The sequence below is a fragment of the Equus quagga genome, unplaced genomic scaffold (assembly GCF_021613505.1).
Source record: "Equus quagga isolate Etosha38 unplaced genomic scaffold, UCLA_HA_Equagga_1.0 270_RagTag, whole genome shotgun sequence".
Classification (NCBI taxonomy): domain Eukaryota; kingdom Metazoa; phylum Chordata; class Mammalia; order Perissodactyla; family Equidae; genus Equus; species Equus quagga.
In genome coordinates, this window is record NW_025799872.1 from 521,551 (window position 1) to 540,071 (window position 18,521).

Sequence of the window (18,521 nt, forward strand, 5' to 3'; positions counted from 1 at the left end):
CTGCTAGAGCTGTTAGGACCGGAGGCGCTTGACTGCGACCAAGCAGCTAAATGGCCCGGCCACCCAGACACCCGTCCACCCTGAGGGTAAACAGCACCCACATCCAAGCAAATTCACTGAGAAGCCTCAGGACCCTTCCAGCCCAGGGGCCAGTCTAAGCAAGGGTGGTGGAGGCCCCACGCTGTGGTCAGAACAGAGCACAGACTCCACACCATCCGGCCTCCACCTCGCAAGGCCTCCTGCTGCTCAGGCCCCCTGGGCCTCCCTCCACCACCCCGCCCACACCTGGCTCTGTCCCGGCTCCCCCCGCTCTGTCACAGCTCAAATCTCGCTGCTCAGGCTGCGGTCCCACCTCGCTCCTCTCGGCTGGTGCTTTCCTCCTACACACACGGCTCGGGTTTGCCTGTCCCCCTCTCAGACACCCGCACCATGCCATGTCTGTGCCCCCTGCCGCCATGCCCACCAACAGACAGCAGGGCCCAAGGGCGGCTGGGCTGAATGGATGGATACTTTCTTTCCCTCAAGACCATACTGAGAGCACAGGGTAGATGTGGGGTCCCAACTCAAGTCCACACCAAGGTAACCTAAGTCCCGACGTACTGCTCCTATGAGTCTTTGAACCAGGAGAGCAACCTCTGTCCTGCGCACAGCCTCCAGTGCACACACATGACTCACTCAATAGGCCCAAGCCCTGCCCTGAAAATCACGACCACCAGCAGGGGCCGACCCAAGCCCCACGTGTCTGCCTAGTCCAGGACCCTGAAGCCTCAGCCACAAGCTCCACATCCCCTCAACCTCCTCCCTCTCAACTGTCTCTGTCTCTCAGCTGCTGTAATAAACGGAGAACAGAGTCGAGCTGAGCAGCACAACTGGACCAGATCTGGCCTCCAGGCTGTGGACATGCTCACCTGCTTCACCTTTCACACCAAAAGGAGGACGGCACACCATGCCATCCTCACATGCAGAGTCCACCTTCCAGAGTTCCTCCAGAAAGCGTGGTGAGAACGCAACGTTGGGGTCCAGACTGCAAGCGCTGCAGGGCTCAGAGGCCAGAGCGGCAACCAGGAGCCGAGAGCTCCCAGCAGGCAGCACCGGTCAGAACCTCTGGGGACAGGGCAGCACTGAAGACAAGAGGAGGGGGCTCTCGAGCAAGACTCGCCCAGGGTCAACTCGCAGCCTCACAGGTCAGCTTGCCAAATCAGGCAGCAGCCCCCACTCTCACTGCACCCCACCCAACGAACGGGCACCCAGACCTTCCAGCCAGGGCTCTGCTGGCTCCCATAGGCGTCACAGCACACCTGCTCGTGTCGCAGGTCCGCTGTGTTCTAGAGTCTAGAAGGAATGTCTCTTACTGAGATGCACCTGTACATCCAGGTGCCTCGGTTGTGCCGACATGAGCCAATTTTTAAAAGAAAACTGCTAGTGCCTTCGAGTGGAAGGGCCTCGCACACCCACCAGCTGTTTAGGCTGCCGCAAGGGGAGTGGCCACTGGCGCTCACTCACACACACACATTTCTGAGCCCGTCCCAGAGACTCTCAGGCAGAAGGTCTTAAATATATTATCTTCCCAAAAGTTTAATTTAAAAGTTTGAACGCTAAATCTCCACTTTTCACTCGATTTTAGGATGTCAGGATTGTACACACAGTGAGGAAGCCTTTCTGCATTTTACGCTCCTCTGCTCCACGAAGCACACATCCCTGGATCACACAACTCCTCGGTAACCGCCGCCAGAGGTCGGCAGACATTAGTGCCCATTTTACAGATGGAGAAAAAGAGGACAAAAGAGGGAGGATGTCTGGCATCAGGTGACACTCTCAGAAGAACCTGCGGAAGACGGGCCCTGTGTCTCAGGTTTCTTGAGACAAAAGTGGCTGCAGCACGAACCAGCCTGGGCATCCGCCCCGTGAACCAGAGTTCAAACCCATGAAGAGGAGACAGACACAGAGAAAGACTCTGCCTCTCTTCTCCCGTCTTCTGAGCCCAGTTTCTTAGGAATGTAAGGTTACTCAAGGGGAGGAGGAAGACTGTGCATTTAGGACTTTCTTGACCAGACACTAACAAAGCGTGTGCTTGAGGATTCGTTTACTCAGGGACGCGTGCTGCTTAAAATGTTCCTCGACAGGGAGCACTCCAGCCCGGGTCAGGCAGCTTTCCATGGTTTTGGTGGGGTGAACAGTGCTATTTCAAGAGTGGCCCTATAAGCTGCTGAGATGAGATTCACGCTATGAACTCGGGAGGAGAGAAAATTCAGTGCCCTTGACACAGGAGCCAAGGGGCTGAAAGCCACAGGCAGCTAACTGCAAATGCTTCCTGGAGACAGGATGGGGGATCACAGCCCGAGGAAGAAGGGTCAAGGCACCTGACCGGATCACTTCACACACTGTGGGGGCCACACAAACCAATTTTCCTAAAATTCCACCCCAGCAGAGGAGCAGCCCAAGGCCACAGCTGGCCCAGCACAGATGCTCAACCTTGGGAGCCCTGAGGAGATATCTGGCCTCCTCCCCTCTCCACGTCCAAGGAGCCCGGGTCTGAGAGCAGAGTGACCAGCACCTGCCTGCAACCTACTGCATCTCTGAGCTCTGAGCACAGAGTGGGGCCACAGCTGCCGGTGGCAGGCCGCTCCCCGGGGACCAGAGCTACGTGAAGAGCCACGTGGCCGTCACATGTCTGGGAGGCACCAACACCACACACACCACTCACTTTGCAGCTCCCCCACTGCCTTCGTCATTGTCTGAAGACGACGAAGTGGAGGAAGGAGGAAAGTACGCCGAGTCCACGTGGTTGGGACTGCCGCTCGGGGCCGGGTTGATCGGGGAGGAGCGTTCATACAATGGAGTATGTTTTCCTTCGTGAGGAATGTTACTGTAGCTGTTCTGCTCACTCAGATTCTTTCCGCTCGGTTCCAGGGTGAGGGCCGGCTCAGCGAGGCTGTAGGGGTGTGGACCTTGTCCCGGGGCGCCTGGGCCGGGCACCTGTGGGGTCTGAAACAGAGAGCACAGGTCAGCACGCACACACGCTGCCCAAGGGCCGGCACCTGTGAGCACTGCCCAGTCTTGGCAAAGTTCTAATTCAACAAAGACTGGCACCTGCTCCACATAGCAAGTCAAGAGTTTAGGATATTATCTTAGTGTTCACTGAGAGGTGACAAGTATGTACCCCTCAAGGCAGCTGTCCCCCACCACGGCTAGGTAGACCAGCAGCGGAAGGAAAGGGAAGGGAAAGCCTTACCACAGGCTTGGCTTGCAGAGAAGTCTGTGGAATGTTGAGCATCTGCGGGGGGACGTACGGTGGCACCATCCCAGGCATTCCAAACGGACTTGGTCTGGCTGTTTGGTCCAAGCGGAAAGAGAAAAATAAAACGACCGTGAGCAGAGGACATCGCCACAGGATACTGTGGTGCTGGCCTGCGTCTCCGTCTGCCTTGTACCTCCGCAGGTGCCAACGTACCATGAGGTCCCTCCTCAGAAACCCTCAGAAATTCATGTTCACATTAAAAATACTGGACTTGGGGGCCAGCCCGGTGGCACAGTGGTTAAGTTCACAAGCTCCACTTCAGTGGACCTGGGTTCACGGGTTCAGACCCTGGGCATGGACCTACACCATTCATCAAGCCATGCTCTGGCAGCATCACACACACAAAATAGAGGAAGATGGGCACAGATGTTAGCTCAGGGCCAATCTTCCTCAGCAAAGAAAAATTTTAAAAGAATACTGGACTTTATCCTGACCAAGTTTATACTCTGGGGCTGGGATTTTAACTTTCAAGAATTTTCAGTTAACTTCTGAGAGTGTTTCTGCTCATTTGTTTCCTTGAGGATCTCTAACTTAACAGGTACACGCACCCATGCACATCACACATGCACACGTACGCACATATGTGCCCACGTGCACACACGTTCACCACACACGTTCATCCCATCCAGGTTCACCACATACAGACATGAATGCACACGCACAAGGAGACATTCCTGATCAAACAGCAAGTCCACGAGATCTGAACCTCCGAGTGTGAGATACAACACATTGGAACTGTTAAAGTCCCTTCTCGGGTGATTCTAAACCGTGGCCAGACTTTGGGCCAAAGAATATTATGAAATCTATTCAAACTCTAGAGTCCCGTTGACAGCCTCTCGTAGCTGACCTAGCACACTAGACTTCTGAGAACAACACGAAAGGCTGCCTCATCAATCCTGCAGCAGCAGCAGCTCAGGGAAGATGGGCATTCTTGTTTCACTCTGTTTCTGCCCATTATATGCTACAAACTTCCTGAAAAGCACAACCTTTCCCTAAAAACAAATTAACTATATTACGACTTAAAAGCAAAGATTTTCAAGGAAAGAACGTTTTCTAAAATCATGTTGCGATCACTGACCTCAAATAAACCTCAGACAATCCACAGAGCTGGCTACTGTTCCACCACACCCTAGGCTCGGAAGCAAATTAACCTGTCTACACTCTGTGAAGGCTGCAGAGGTGCCTGAGAGCCGGGGCTGCCTCTGCATCCTGCAGGCCTCCCGGTAAATCAGCTCTTGTTCTGAGGCCCTCGTGCAGCTGGGCAGAGCCACTGTCTTCTGTGTGACAAGGACATCTTTCTCAGAACTGACGCCAGCTCACAGAGTGGAGCCCTACACCGCCAGCTGCTCCTTCTCTCCCTCCACAAACACTTACTGAGAGGCGGGCTTTTGTTGGGAAAGCGCACAGACTGAAGACAGACGACGGGAGAAAAAAGTGGGAAAAGTGTTTAATTATCATAGGAAAAACATTTTCATAATTTAAAAAACATTTTTTAAACATTAAGGACTGCTCTGAGAAGGAAGAAGGTAGCCCCCGCAGCTGCACCCCAGAGACAAGTCACGGTTCAGGACCTGCTCCTCAAACTATGTCCCAGGCCCTTGTGAAGCTTCCAGCTTTTCTCTGAATTCAAAGAAGACAGATTTTTAAAAGGAATGGTGTTAACCAAGCAACTTTCTTGAGAACTCATCAGCGCTGCCCCAGCCCCCAGCCCGACGAGTAGTCATCCACTGCTGGGCATATTACTGCAGAGATGTTACACTGCAAATACAGCTCTTTAATCCTGTAATGCAGACAGGTGCCGCTGCATGATTTTCAAGTATTCCAGAAAAAATATAGCTTTGAAAGTTCAGATTCAAAGATTAAGTCAATATATTCCCTAGCACCAACACTAACTGTCAATACTTGCAAAAAAGAACAAAGCAAAATTTCCCGGCTATGTTAACCATGTTGAAATAGACGTATTTCCTCAGCACCAATATTCTACAGAAATTAAGGCACAAAGTTATGCAGAATTCTGTGTAATCTGTTTCCATCCTCTCCCAGGTGAACAGCTTTGAGAAGACAGGGTGGGCAGGGGGCACAGCAGGAAGCGACAGGAGGCTGGCCTAGGAATCCAGCAAGCCAGTAGACTGAGGGCCAGGCACCAGGTGGAGCCAGGAGCCAGAGTTGTCCAGCTTGAGAGGACTGAGCCTTGTCAGTTCCTGGTGAGCTCCACCCGCGGCAGCTCAGAGCTGGGGTACCTGATGCCCACCTGCAGGTACAGTGCCGCCAGGCCCCAGAGGAAAGCTCAAGGCCACCATCCAGGAGGGAAGCCCTCGAAGAGAAGGCTGAGCACAGACTAGGCCGAGAAGAGCAAGGTCACTAATGAAGTGAGTGGGTGTGTCAAAGGATTGTTAATGAAGGGGACACGCTCATCCAGGGAAGCTGCTTCAGGTCAATGTAATGGAGACCTTTCTAGAACTGGAGCGGCTCGAAAGGGCATGGCTGCTCCCCTGACCGCCTGACTGCAGTGCAGGAACCTTCCACAGCCGGGAGCAGCTGCTGCTTCCACAGCACCCCTGCTGCTCAACCTCTTCAGTCCCTGAGGCTGGAGAACATACATGTGCACCTCGAAGGGCACAGAACCGTTCAAATCCACCTGGTGCCCAAGTCTGGAGACAGAATCCCAAATTTCAACCAGATGTACTCAATTCCTGGGTTCACTCAACCTGAGCTTGAGTTGTGAGTGTTAAATAGCAAAGAACACTTGTGTCTGCACCGACTGAGGAAAGTTCAGGAAAACAGAGAGGAAACACTCAACTCTCATCAGGCTGCCCTCGTGGTTTTACACCCACCATCAAACAAGATAAGCTGTTTTCAGTCCACCCATGGACGTCAGAGGAACACACCTTAAAGAAAGGCTAACGGCTACATTCGGGGTCCCTGGTGAACTGAGCTGGCAGCCCCCACCACTGACACCGAGAAGACACACCTTGCAGTCTCGTAAACCAGACAGCAGACGAAAGGAGGAAGGATCTCCAGTTCTTCCAAGATGACCAGTCTTCAGGTTTTTAAAAAAACAAGCTTTCAAAAAGCCACAAGACCAGACAGTCTATACCACCTCATACCACACCAACTAAAATAAACCCTCTAAAGCCTGAATGAAAGGTCACAGAGAACGGAGAGAATGCCGCCATCTACCTGGGAACTGAGGAGAAAGGAGAAGCGAGAATAGGTGGACCTTCTGTCCAGCGCAGGAATTCCTTCACCTCCCCTGCAGACCCACTCAGTCAGACGCCAGGGCCGCGACCCCACGCCAGGTGCATCAGCTTCACAAAGACAGCAACGGAAGAACATGGACACATCTCAAAAAAAAGCAAGTGCAGAATGACATGCGCAATACGGTATTTAACAAAAAATCAAAACTCTACTATTTATTATTCCGTACATATGAGGTAAGAAAATATAAAGACCTGTCTGAGGGGAGAGCCATGGCTTATAGAAGAGCCCAGTGTGTGTTGTTAAGGAAAGAAAGGGGTGAAGCACACACCATCGCTGGTTAGACCTGCTCACGACCTATCCCATGTGTACTGTTGTTACATTTAACACTTTTCATACTAAAATTTAAGTAAAAATCTGGGAAAGAGTGGGTTTAGTGAGCAAAGCTATAAGACTGATTATTACACAGATTTTAAAAGAATGCCAGACTTCAAAAGCTTACTCACGAAGCGTAGCAACAGCACAGCATCAAACGCCTGATGACAGCAAAACCAATGGCGACCGTGACAACACCAACACTGAAACGCTCAGGCAACGGCCACTGGACCAGCTAAGGAGATCAAAACACATCCCACCGGGGACGTGAGATGGGCTCTAAAAACTCTTAGGCTGATGTGGGAAAGGGACGGGGAGCCTCAGAGGCACACAGCTGGGTAGGAACAGGGCCAGGGATCGCACTGTGTACACGCTGGCCCCACCATGGGTCCCTGGGCCCCGTGTGGCCAGCCTCGGGGCAGGAGACTGGGCCGTCCCTGCATGAGGAGCCCAGCTGCAGGCGAGGTGGCAGGTGACGAGGTCTTGAGAGCCGCGGGAGCAGCTGGCTCCCAGCCCTGCTTCCTGCCCTCTGCCCCAGGCAGGTGGCATCACAGGTTCTCCTTCTTCAGACTGATCTTCACGGCCAGGGGTGACATCTCCAAACCATGCCCTCATGTGCTGGAAATGTGTGTAGCTGGGCAGTAGAGCCGGATTTCCAAAACGCTAGTTAACAAGGCCCAAAAAGCCAGTGACAGTCAATGGGACAGCAGGTGAGTGAACCCCCTTCTCGGTCACTGGAGAGTGAGGCCTGCCAGCAGAGCCCCGGCCCGGAACGAGAGCCACCAAGCGGCCCTCGCTTCTCCCTCATGTGTGCACATGTGCTTTCCAAGCCCGAGGCCCGAGGGTCCAGCTACAGAGCTCTAATCCCTCTGGTCAAGAAAGCAGGCACTGGTGTCCTCTCATGGACAGGTCACCAGTGCTCGGCATCAAGGTCTGTCATCCGGCACTTCGTAAATCGGGATCCTCTGACCCAGTCTGGTAGAAGGGGGCCAGCCTCAGGGGCCTGTCAGGACACAGGCTGAGGCAGGCTCCTGACCCGGCAAGCCCATCCAGATGGAACGCTGTGGGCCTCCACCAGCACCCAGGCAGCTGTGACGGCAGGAGTATTTCCTCTGTAGCCACTGCATGGTCTGTTCCTTGCTCGGTGGTGACAGCTCCTACTGCAACATGGTCATCTCTGCACAATTCCTTCTCACCTGCACGTGCAGTCCTGCAGGCTCTCTTGGGCCCCACCAGAACCCCCACTTCTGTGTTTCAAGGGACTGGGGGCCACTGTCACCTCCCACCTTCTGTCTACCCTCGCCCCCTACAGCTTTGGTCATCCCCCTAACAGTTTAAGCCTATTCCACCCTCCTTCTCACTTCAAACCCCAGCCTTCAGGGAAGCGATGGAGGAGGATCTGGACGATGGGTGCTGGCCACCCACCCCACCTCTCCCACGCCCTTCAGCACAGCAGGAGCTGCAGAGCTGACCACTATTTCTCCTAGGACGGCCGGCGCCTCGTGGAGCACCAGGCAGCCACATGCACCTGCATGGGTCTGGAGCTGTCAGTGCTGCAGGAGCCACCTCCTCACTTCCAGCTGCCAGCTGTCCTTGCCAGGACTCCTCCTCCTCTGGCTGCACAGCGCTCTCTGCACGCCCCCTCACCTCGCTCACAGCTCCTCCCTCTGGTCCATGGATGTTTGTTTTATTTACTGTACAAATACAGTATAACTTCAAAACAATTAAAGTTTTTACAATGAAAAACCCTTCAATGAGCTTTCATAGGTAATCCTAAGAGTAAGTCCAAAATCTCTGGCAATGCGTGGCTACTGTAAACCATTCTGACAAGCATCACCTGACCATCCTTCCCTGCTCTGTGCTCCAACCACATTCTCCTGTTCCTTCCACAACCTGTCCTCTCACCTCAGGATCCTTGCACATGCTGTCTCTACTACATATATACTTCCTCCCTATTGTCACCTTGCTAAATTCCCACTCTACCTTCAAACGCCACTCTCAACATTAATTCAATCAAGTAGAATCAAGTGCTAATTTAATCAAGTGTTTGTTTAATCCAACGGGTCTTCCTTGACCCTCCTGTTCACATACCTGTACAATTTCTCATCTCACTCGTCCACAAGGGCAAGAATGACATCAGCCCCATTGACCACACCGTCCAGTACCCAGCATGGTGCCTGACATGGACGGAACACATCAAGAAGCTCATGTACTCTCTTTTTTCAATAGTATTTATTTTTTTGAGTTGTTTTAGTTTACAGAAAACTTAAGCAGAAAGTATACACCTTGCATTACTGTGGTACATTTGTTACAATTAATGATCCAATATTGATACATTGCTATTGAAAGCTAAAGTCCATAGCTCACATTAGGGCTCACTCTTGGTGGTGTACATTCTATGGGTGTGGACAAAGGTATAACGACGTTTACCACCATTACAGTATCATACACAGTTTCACTGCCAGAAAAATCCTCTGTGCTCCACTGTTCATCCCTCCCACCTTCACCCTAGCCACCACTGGTGTTTGTACTGTCCCCATAGTTTTGCCTTTTCCAGGATGTCACAGAGTTGGAATCACACCGTACGTCGCCGTTTCAGACTGGCTTCTTTCACTTAGTGATACGCATTCAAGGTTCCTCCATGTCTTTTCGTGGCTTAATAGCTCATTTCTTTTCAGTGCTGAATATTATTCCGCTGTCTGGATGAACCACAGTTTTATTTATCCATTCACCTACTGAAGGATGACATCTTAGCCACTTCCAAGTTTTGGCAATTATGAATAAAGCCAGTACAAATGTTCTTACGCAGATTTTTGTGTGGATGTAAGTTTTAAACTCATTTAGGTAAAGAGCAAGGAGTATGATTGCTAGATTATAGGGCAAGAGTACGTTTATTTTTGTAAGAAACCACCAAACTGTCTTCCACAGTGGCTGCCCACTTTGCATCCCCACAGCCATGAGGGAGAGTTCCTGCCGCTCCACACCCTTGCCAGAGTTTGGTGGCGTCCGTGTTCAGATTCTGGCCATTCTAGTAGGTGGGTAGTGGAAGCCCACCTACTTTTCACTGAGAAAGGCCAGGAAGACACAGTGCATGCTTCTTCAGACTCACTGGGCCTTGGTTTTGCTTGTGCAGCTTTTTACATACACACAAGGCTTAGCTCGTGCCGACAGAGTCCACATCCACAGATGTGCAGGGGCCTCTGGCATCTCTGTGTTATTCATCATTTTTTAGGTTCTGCCAATGATTCTGAAGCACAGTGGGTTTGAGAACTACTGGTCCAAGCAGGGAACCAAACATCGCTGATGATGAAATTCTAACGTGTCTTACTTGTGCTTACACCTAGCCTGCAGGTTCTCTGGTGAGATATGGTAGACGTGAAGTGGCGTGACAGAAAGGACAAAGTCATAATCATCTCTATATCCCCAGTACCCAACAGTGTTTCTGACAGTGTAAATGCTTGAAAACTACTACGAACCTCACTGGTAACTTATTTTAAAAACTGACGAGGAACAGATCATTTCTGGGAGTTGACAGTGCAGAGAGTAGGGAGCAAACACACTCTCTTCCCACACCCCACAGACCAGGCCTCCTCGCACCGCAGGGCAGGGGACAGGACGCGTGTGCACTTCCCGCTGCAGGATCCACACCACCAGAGACTGTGAGCAGACCTGAGGTCCTCTCAACACTGCAGGGGACCACAGGCTCGGAAGGAAAGGCATGAGACACAGCAGTCCCTCCTCGATGCCAGGCCACATGGGCCTGGCCAGGAAGGTTTTCCTTTTGAAAATACAGACTCCTGAGCCCAACTAAGATCTGGACGTGTGTCGCAGTTCTGGGTAGAACCTAAAATCCCAGCCAGGTTGAGAAACCTCTGCTTAGAGTCAACTCTCCCCATTTTATTCCCAACAACCACACTCTAAGTTTCTAGTGTGAGTCATTAAAATGTCTCCTAAACCCTACACAAGATCCAATTTCTAAAATGATTAATACAGTCAAGTTCTAATGAACGAGAAAGTTACGTTCCAACACTGGTTGTTCAAAATTCTGAATGAGTTTTCCTGCAGAATAATATAAGAGTAATACAATGGAGTCTGGGGGAAAAGATCGCTCATGACTGACCCTCTACTTATAAGAACATTTTTATGGAAAAATACGTCTCGGGCGCTAACTCAGATGCCAAGAAAGCATGCCCCCACTCCGCGCTGTTTCTTCTAAACTCCATTTCGGTCATTGCTCTCCACTTGGTTCCACAATGGGACGCTAATAGCACATACTGGCAAAATCAATGAGGGCCATCTCCAGATTACTTGTTTCTTTATACTCATCAGAAAATAACAACAAAAATGATTTTTACCTGAACCCATTTCTGCTGGCTCCCACTGTGTGTGTGTGTGTGTGTGTGTGTAACCTGAAATAAACCTCCCCTCACAATCCTGCCACAGCCTCTTGCCATAGTACCGACATTCCACACACAAGCCAGCCTGAGCTCCCCACCCGGCTCCCCGCTGCAACTCTGTGCCAGAGCCTCAGTCCCATGCTGCACAATTCAGACTCCTGCAACAGTCAGAAGCACCAGGAAAGGCTTCACAGAAGATTTATAGGTAGTTATCGCCACACCAACCTGCCTGAAACCACCCCCTAAACACCCCAGGTCCTCATCACTCACACAGCTACTCAATAAGCCACTGAGGGTGCAAGTGAAATGTAAGAATCGACTTCATTTACTAAATACTCACAATGTTGTTTGATGATTTAATAAAAATATGAAAGCACTTTATAGAATATTATATGTTCTAAGAACCTCAAACTTAAACCTAATTTAAAATTTATCTTGCCTCCTCTAAACATCTTCAAAACTATCATCTGCTCAGCTCAAGGCCAAATGTCAAGACTATCCTTTTTCTATTTTCCTCCTCTTGAATAAATGCTCTAGTCCCAAGTACACCATGATGACTGTTTAAACCACAACTGTCACACAAGGACTGGCCGTCCTCCTGAGAGCTCCTGTCAGGCATTCTGACCCCTCACTTCAACATCAATCACTCACTGCCTTTCTGGCCACTCTTCCTAAGAAACAACCATGACAGTGTCGGCTGTGTAACAAGCATTCTTTGAAGCACTCTACACAGACTTTCTCTTTTAATTTTCATGTACGCATCCCATTTTAATAAAACAGGAAATCTGAGGCTGGAGGTGGAATCAGGATGTCCACCCCAGGGTCAGCACCCAGCTCTCATCTGTCTCGACAGCATCTCCTGACGTCACCTGTGCCTGGAGTCAAACCCAGATGCCATGATCTGTCCTCATCACGTCCCACCTTAACTGACGTACCATGTGCCAGCGAGACTCCCTCCTTCCAACACCACCTGCCAGTGTCGGCTGGCACCTTTTCCAAGAGTAACCCTAAATCACATCCAAACATTTCGCTCTCCTGATTCAACAACTTCTCGTGGATTAAGTCATTCTGTCAAACATCTGCCTGCTGGGGGGTACAAGAAAGAAGGTGGCAGGTAAGGTCCTGGCTCCCCTAGACCTGACGTTCTTGGGAATGGGAGAGGGGGCATGCAGAAATGTGCAGGAAATTAAAACGAGGTGACAGGACAGGATGGCCTGGTGGCTGAAGTAGCTCGGCCGGTCAAGAAAGGCCCCAGAGAAGCGATAGTGAAGGCTGGGTCTCAGAAATGGGAATGTCCAAGCCCAGAAAGCCAGAGGGAGAGGGCTCTAGGCCCACAGCCGGTGCCCAGGCCCCATGGCAGGAGCTAGCGTGGCACATTCCAGGCAGGAAAGAAGCCAGGACCTGGAGAGTGACAGCAGGTGTGGAGTCGGGAGCTTGTTCCCAGTGTGGGAGTGGCATGGGCTGACTGACATCTTTAAACACTCCCCTGGCTGTGGGGGGAAAACGAACAGTGGGGGCAGGAGCAGCAGCAGAGCGAGCGCACCCCCTCGGGAGCGCTGACGGCAGCTGGGCCTATGCCGGCTGCCCCATCTCCTGGCTCACGTTGCACAAGACCACCCAGACTCATTAGTCTGTCATCCACCCGCAGACGGCTACAGAGAGCCAGCACACACCTTTGGTCTCTGCTCCCCATGCCATGGCACACAGCAGCACTGCACCTGGATAAGCGAATGAATGAGCACCCCCACATGAAGGTGCCATCGGGGACATGATCAGCAGGATTAACCTCCTGAGACCAGTGACAAGGCTAGTTCCTCTGAGGTCTCAGGACACGCCTTCTTCCGTTGCAGGAAGTGAACACGACTGAAATCACAGCCGGCAGCACTGATGCTCACAGCTTTCCTGCTCTGGACTCTAACAGAGGCTGTCTCACTCGGTAGGAGGCTGGAACTTAGGGCAAGTGTTGTCCAGCCTTCCAGGAGACAGTCACTACCAAGCAGGCTTCAGGCCAACAGCTTCTAATTGCTTCTATTCCCCAGTTTCAAATCTGAGTTAAATCTGGTCTTCTGCAAAAAAAAAAAGGGCAACAGAAGAGGGGACACACGTGCACCACATGTGTGTGGTCTGTAGATAAAGGGGGGGGGGGGGTCTTCTGTGTCCTTGGTGTCCTGCACTCGGGACGCAAGACTGCAGCATCGCGCCCCTCCTGGCCATGGCCCAGCCCCGCTCTCCCCCCTCTCAAGAGGCTCCAGGTCCCTCTCGCTCCTCAGCACCATCAAGGATCACTACTGAGGCTGCTCCTGAGGTCTGGATATACTTATTTGTATAATTGCAGAGATCTCCTTTCAAAAGAATAAGCCAACAAGGCCTTCGGTTGACTCGTGGAACCCTTTGGTCACTGCGTGGTCAGCATCCATCACCGAGGCTGATTTACTTACCTAAGTAATGTGGTGGGTGGAACGCCATAGGTTTACTAGTCGCTGAATAATAGCCAATTGCTCTCTTAAATCGAATAACTTTGTCATCTGTTCTAGACTGAAATAAACACAGGAAAATCTTGGTAAATTAGTGTGCAGCGGTCATGTGTATTAACATATTTTTACAATTCAGCACATGTATCTAGATAAAGAGTTTAGAATGACATTAAAACCTTCAAGAAAATCAACACTCTATTATTAAAGAAGTAAATCGAACATTAATTCTCTCAGAGCAATGTAGTTAACATGGAATCTGCCGCGGCAGCAGGAAACCTGGGTTCTGGGAGCAGCCCCAATCCCTCGGCCCCTCCTTGGCCAGGGCCCAGGTGCCACCTGGAGAGGCGAACTTCCCATCTCCAGCAAGGTGAGCAGTGGTTCCAGCTCTTCGGAGAGAGGACTGGAAGTCACACAAACCTCAGTTTTCTACTAACCCTGACACACTGGCATTCATTACTTTCCAAAAAAGGAAGGAGTTGCTGACCATCCCCTGAAGGAACAAATGGTCAGGCTCACAATCCCATTCGACCCACTTGACACGTCCGTCCTCTCGGTAGAAACCCTCTCCAGTGACGACGGAGACTCCAGGAGCAGCAGACACCTGAGTACTCGTCTACCTCAGTGCCTCCTCTGTGCAGGCTAGCGGGAGGCTGGAGGAGCTAGGTGAGGTCCAACCCTCCCGGTCAGCACAGAGGCCTGACAGCCAGGCCAGCCCTCCTGGACACCGCCCGCCAGCATGTGCTCTCAAGCCTCTTCCAAACCTGGGCTGCACCGCCACGCACAGCACAGCCCGGGAGCCTGCATCTCTACCTGAGAATGCTGGAAAACATCTTTTGCTATGGCATCCAAGTCCGAGGTGTCCTGGATGTTGCGGACGTAGTCGGCCACGGCCTTAATCACCACGTCGCATGGCGGCAAGACCAGCTGGTGGGCCCGGACCTGAGAAAACAAGTGCATGTGTCAACATGCTAATTCCCAACACAGGGCCCGGGATTCCAGGCGTGTCCTCCCAGGGGTCTAATTATGACCCATCCGTGAGCTCTGGTCCCCAAGACTTTGTCGTCTGAGGTGCAAGCCCTGGATCTCCCTTTCAGCTGATGAATACAACTCAGCTGCTGCGACCCAGCTGGGTCACTGAGCACTGACTGCCTCACCACCCAGCCCGAGTCTGGGCCCTGCACCCCACCAGCAACAGTGAGCCAGCTCCGAGAGCCCCAGGTCACAATGCTTCCTTTCTTTTACTCCCAGCCACCAGGAAGCTGTGCAGGGCAAACACATCCCCAAGCGCCCAAGTACACTGCAGAGCCCAAGGCCAGCTCTGAACAGGAGGAAAACAGTACCCATGATGCTAAGGAACATGTCTGGTGAAAGACACATGGAATAAAGTGTAGAAATATTTTACCGCCCCAGAATAGCTGATATCAAGAAAAGGTAAGTAAACAGATTTAAAAAAAAAGGTTTTGAAATTTCTCATGAAAATGAAAAAATACATGCAAAAAAAGATACCTGAATTTAATGAAATTTATGCTATAATTATAGCTATGCCCTTGTTCTTAAAAACAAAGACTATCAGGTATTAACTTTGTTTCCAGCAATTAAAAGAAACTGAATAATACCATGAAATGACATCTCTATTTCCTATTTAGTTCTGAACCATAAAGATAAAAAAAGAGGGCAAAACCATCAAAGGCTTGGCCTCCAGAGCTGGGTACTCCAGCCCGCACACTTGTGAACGTGGCTGTCACGCAGCAGCCGGTTGACCTCAGGCCAAGCCCGTGGCCCTGGTGACTCCAATGGCCCCACCTCAGGGTCTCCTTAGGGGAAAGAGAGGCAGAGGAGCTGGTTTCAGAAATGACGTGGAGAAGGACAAGCCGGCCACTGCTGGCCTTGACGATGGAGGACGGGCCACAGGCAGCAGGGCCTCCAGAAGGAATGTGGTCCTGCTGAGACCTTGATTTCAGCCCAGGGAGACCCATTTTGGACTTGTGACCTCTAGAACTGTAAGATAATAAACTTGTGTTGCCTAAGCTGACGGGATGGAAGAAACTTCAGGAAAACAGACATTTACACTTTTTAGTTACTATCATGCAAATTTGCAGATGTCCCAGAAAACACTCAATTTCCTTTTAAAAAAGCAGTATTTTTCTTAAACAATGTTGCCTGCACTTGATCAGCTGTCTCAGTATCTGCTGAGGGTGAATCCCATCATAATGAGCTCTAGAGGACGACAAAATGTCTGTGGGGGGCAGATCACAAGAACATGCCTAGAAACCCAATCCCCCTCAGAAAAAGAAGAACCACAGACACACACGTGCTGCAGGCTAAGCAGTCTTGGAGCCACATGTTCATCAGTCTGGGAGAAATGGGAGTCCAACCATTCTGCCATCTGGGGTGTTTAGTCCCACAGCAGGGCAGGGAGGAGGGCTGGCTGGCAGCAGCCCAGGAGCAGGGAGTCAGGACAGAAACACTCGACATCTCCCCTTGGGGCGCACACACCACGGGGATGGGGAGCATCTGCAGCGGCCCGCGGGCTCGAGCTCCGGGGCCTGGACAACCCCCTCTCTGGGCCTCGACTGCCTGTCCCTAAGTACAGTTGGGGCTAGTTGCCCACCCATGTCCCTTGGCACTCAAAAAGCCTAGGATTACCACGTTATGTTGTGTACAATACTGGAAAGGCTGGCTGTTGGGGAAGGATTTTATATACAGAACAGAAAAATGACAACACGGTGAGAACAGAATTTACTGGATATAAAAATGGCCAAAACAGGAAGAGGGCTTTACCCCAGGGGTGCGCACGCTGCCCCTGGGCACCACAGACAAGAGAGCAGCAGCTCACCATCACGTCCGCTTCGATGAAAATGAGAGTTTGTCACTTTCATTCCTACAGATACCCGTCTTCACTACCCACCCCCAACAATACTGTGGCTAAAAGATCCTTGAAGCGAACAGATCCTGTAATCAAAGGGCCCCTAATCCTTCAGTGGCTAATTAAGACCACCGTAAGCCTGCGTGCTTTGTAATTTCCCACGGCCCAGACCCTCCCCCACCTCACCAGCCCTTGCCCTCCCACATCATTCAGACTCAGCCTTCCAAAGCCAGCTCGGGGGTGCCCTGTGCCTGCCCCATCCTCGGGGCAGAAGCTGGCGGGCAACAATGCATCTCAGGGCCAGCTGACTCAGCAATTTAGTAAACTTTTCACACAACTTTCACTTTGTACTTTCTTTAAAAACCTTGCCACAATGTGTATGTGGGGGAAATCATAAATCATACATTCCTATTGGCTGGAAAACTGAGTGTCAAAAGAATGAATCCAATGGGGAAAAGAAAAACTCCCTGAAAATGCTGGCCACCTTAATCATGACTACGTGTATCTACACACACGGATATCCACACCACAGACAGAGGCACGTCTCTACATACCTTCAACGGAAAAAAACGCAGCAAGATTTGTCGAGCCACAAAAAGTGCAGCCCCTTACGTTGCTAAATCTTCCCAAAGACCCTCTGAATAGCATCTGCTCATCCCACTGCAGGGGTCGATACCCAGGAGAGCTGCAGGCATCTGTCCTCAGTTGTCCGTAAAAACAAAATTAACACTGAGACCCAATAAATGAAGAGCTCGCTGCTCAGAGATAGACTTCAAAATACTTTAGTGGAAGGCCCATTTCTTCTCCTTTTTTCTTTTCTTTGAGCAGTTTTGTTTTTATTTTAGCCTCAAAGTTTAATGTTAGGAAAAAACAAAAGTCAAACAAATTATAACACATCTAAATTAAAGTTGGAAACATATATGTTTTCTATCTCCAAGGACAGAAAGTAAATTCTGTTTAATTAAACAGCAAACATTTATCAGCAATTGCCTTTTTTATGGCGCTTTGTAGCAAGCTTGCTAATTGTTAGTTACTTGCTTTGCAAGTAAAGAAACAAAAATTTGGAGCTGGAAAAGACCTCCAAGAGACTGTATACCTCACTCCTCTGCCTCTAGGCAGGATAATCAAATAACAGATACTATCTGTGTGGAAACTGATGATAACTGCCCCACACAAAATATCTCTTACGTGAAAGATCTTCCCTCTCAGCATCATCTTTCCCCCAGTCTCCTGTTTCCTACAGGGACATGTGCACTGCTGCCGCCTCCGGGCGGTGGACAGGATGGAACACCCCAGCCTCACCAGCTTCCCCTGTGACCTTCAGAATCCCAGGCCAGCAGGCACCCCTTCCACCACCTGTGAGGATCCCCTGTGCCTTTGCCTCTCTCCACAACCTCTACTTTGTATTTCCCTCTGAACCCCGTCAGGAGCCCTGGTGGTCAGGGGTGCCCGGCCTGCCCCTGACACCAGGCCTTGTGGGCCTTGCGAGACTGCAGGCAGCGTGACACCAGGGCTAGCCGCCTGAACAAGCAGCAGGTAGGGCCCACGCATCCCTGGAACCCACACTGCAGGTGGAGATGAACCTGGGGTGGCATGAGCAGCCAGAAGCGTGACACGGCCCAGGGCAGCCACCTGCAGACCCTCAGAGACACCCCGTGGGCAGTCCTCACTGCGGTCTCTGACCCTTCAGTGTCTGATTTCCATCCATTGTTCTAACAATTCAAGGGCTGCAACATGGGAGCTAAGAAACAACTACATTATAAGAACGTCTGAAACCCAAAAAACAATCACTCCCACACTCCTAAAAACAAAACAATGAAGGGTCCCTGCTAAAGAAGCAATTTTTATTCACAGTTTTCTAGTATTTCACTGCTTATAATTCTGTAGTCTCATCTTGGTTATATTTTTAAAAT

At 50.9% G+C, this 18,521-nt stretch overlaps 1 protein-coding gene across 1 annotated transcript in view; it reads right to left on the bottom strand.

Annotated features, from left to right (window-relative positions):
* LOC124233892 (constitutive coactivator of PPAR-gamma-like protein 1) overlaps positions 1–18,521 on the bottom strand; it is a 109,461-nt gene that overhangs the window by 47,529 nt on the left and 43,411 nt on the right. Inside the window, exons 5-8 of the mRNA XM_046651167.1 lie at positions 14,553–14,681; positions 13,707–13,803; positions 3,233–3,330; positions 2,705–2,985 (exon numbers count right to left, since the gene is read on the bottom strand). Coding sequence (XP_046507123.1) covers positions 2,705–2,985; positions 3,233–3,330; positions 13,707–13,803; positions 14,553–14,681 — 605 coding nt within the window. The remainder of the gene's footprint in view (positions 1–2,704; positions 2,986–3,232; positions 3,331–13,706; positions 13,804–14,552; positions 14,682–18,521) is intronic.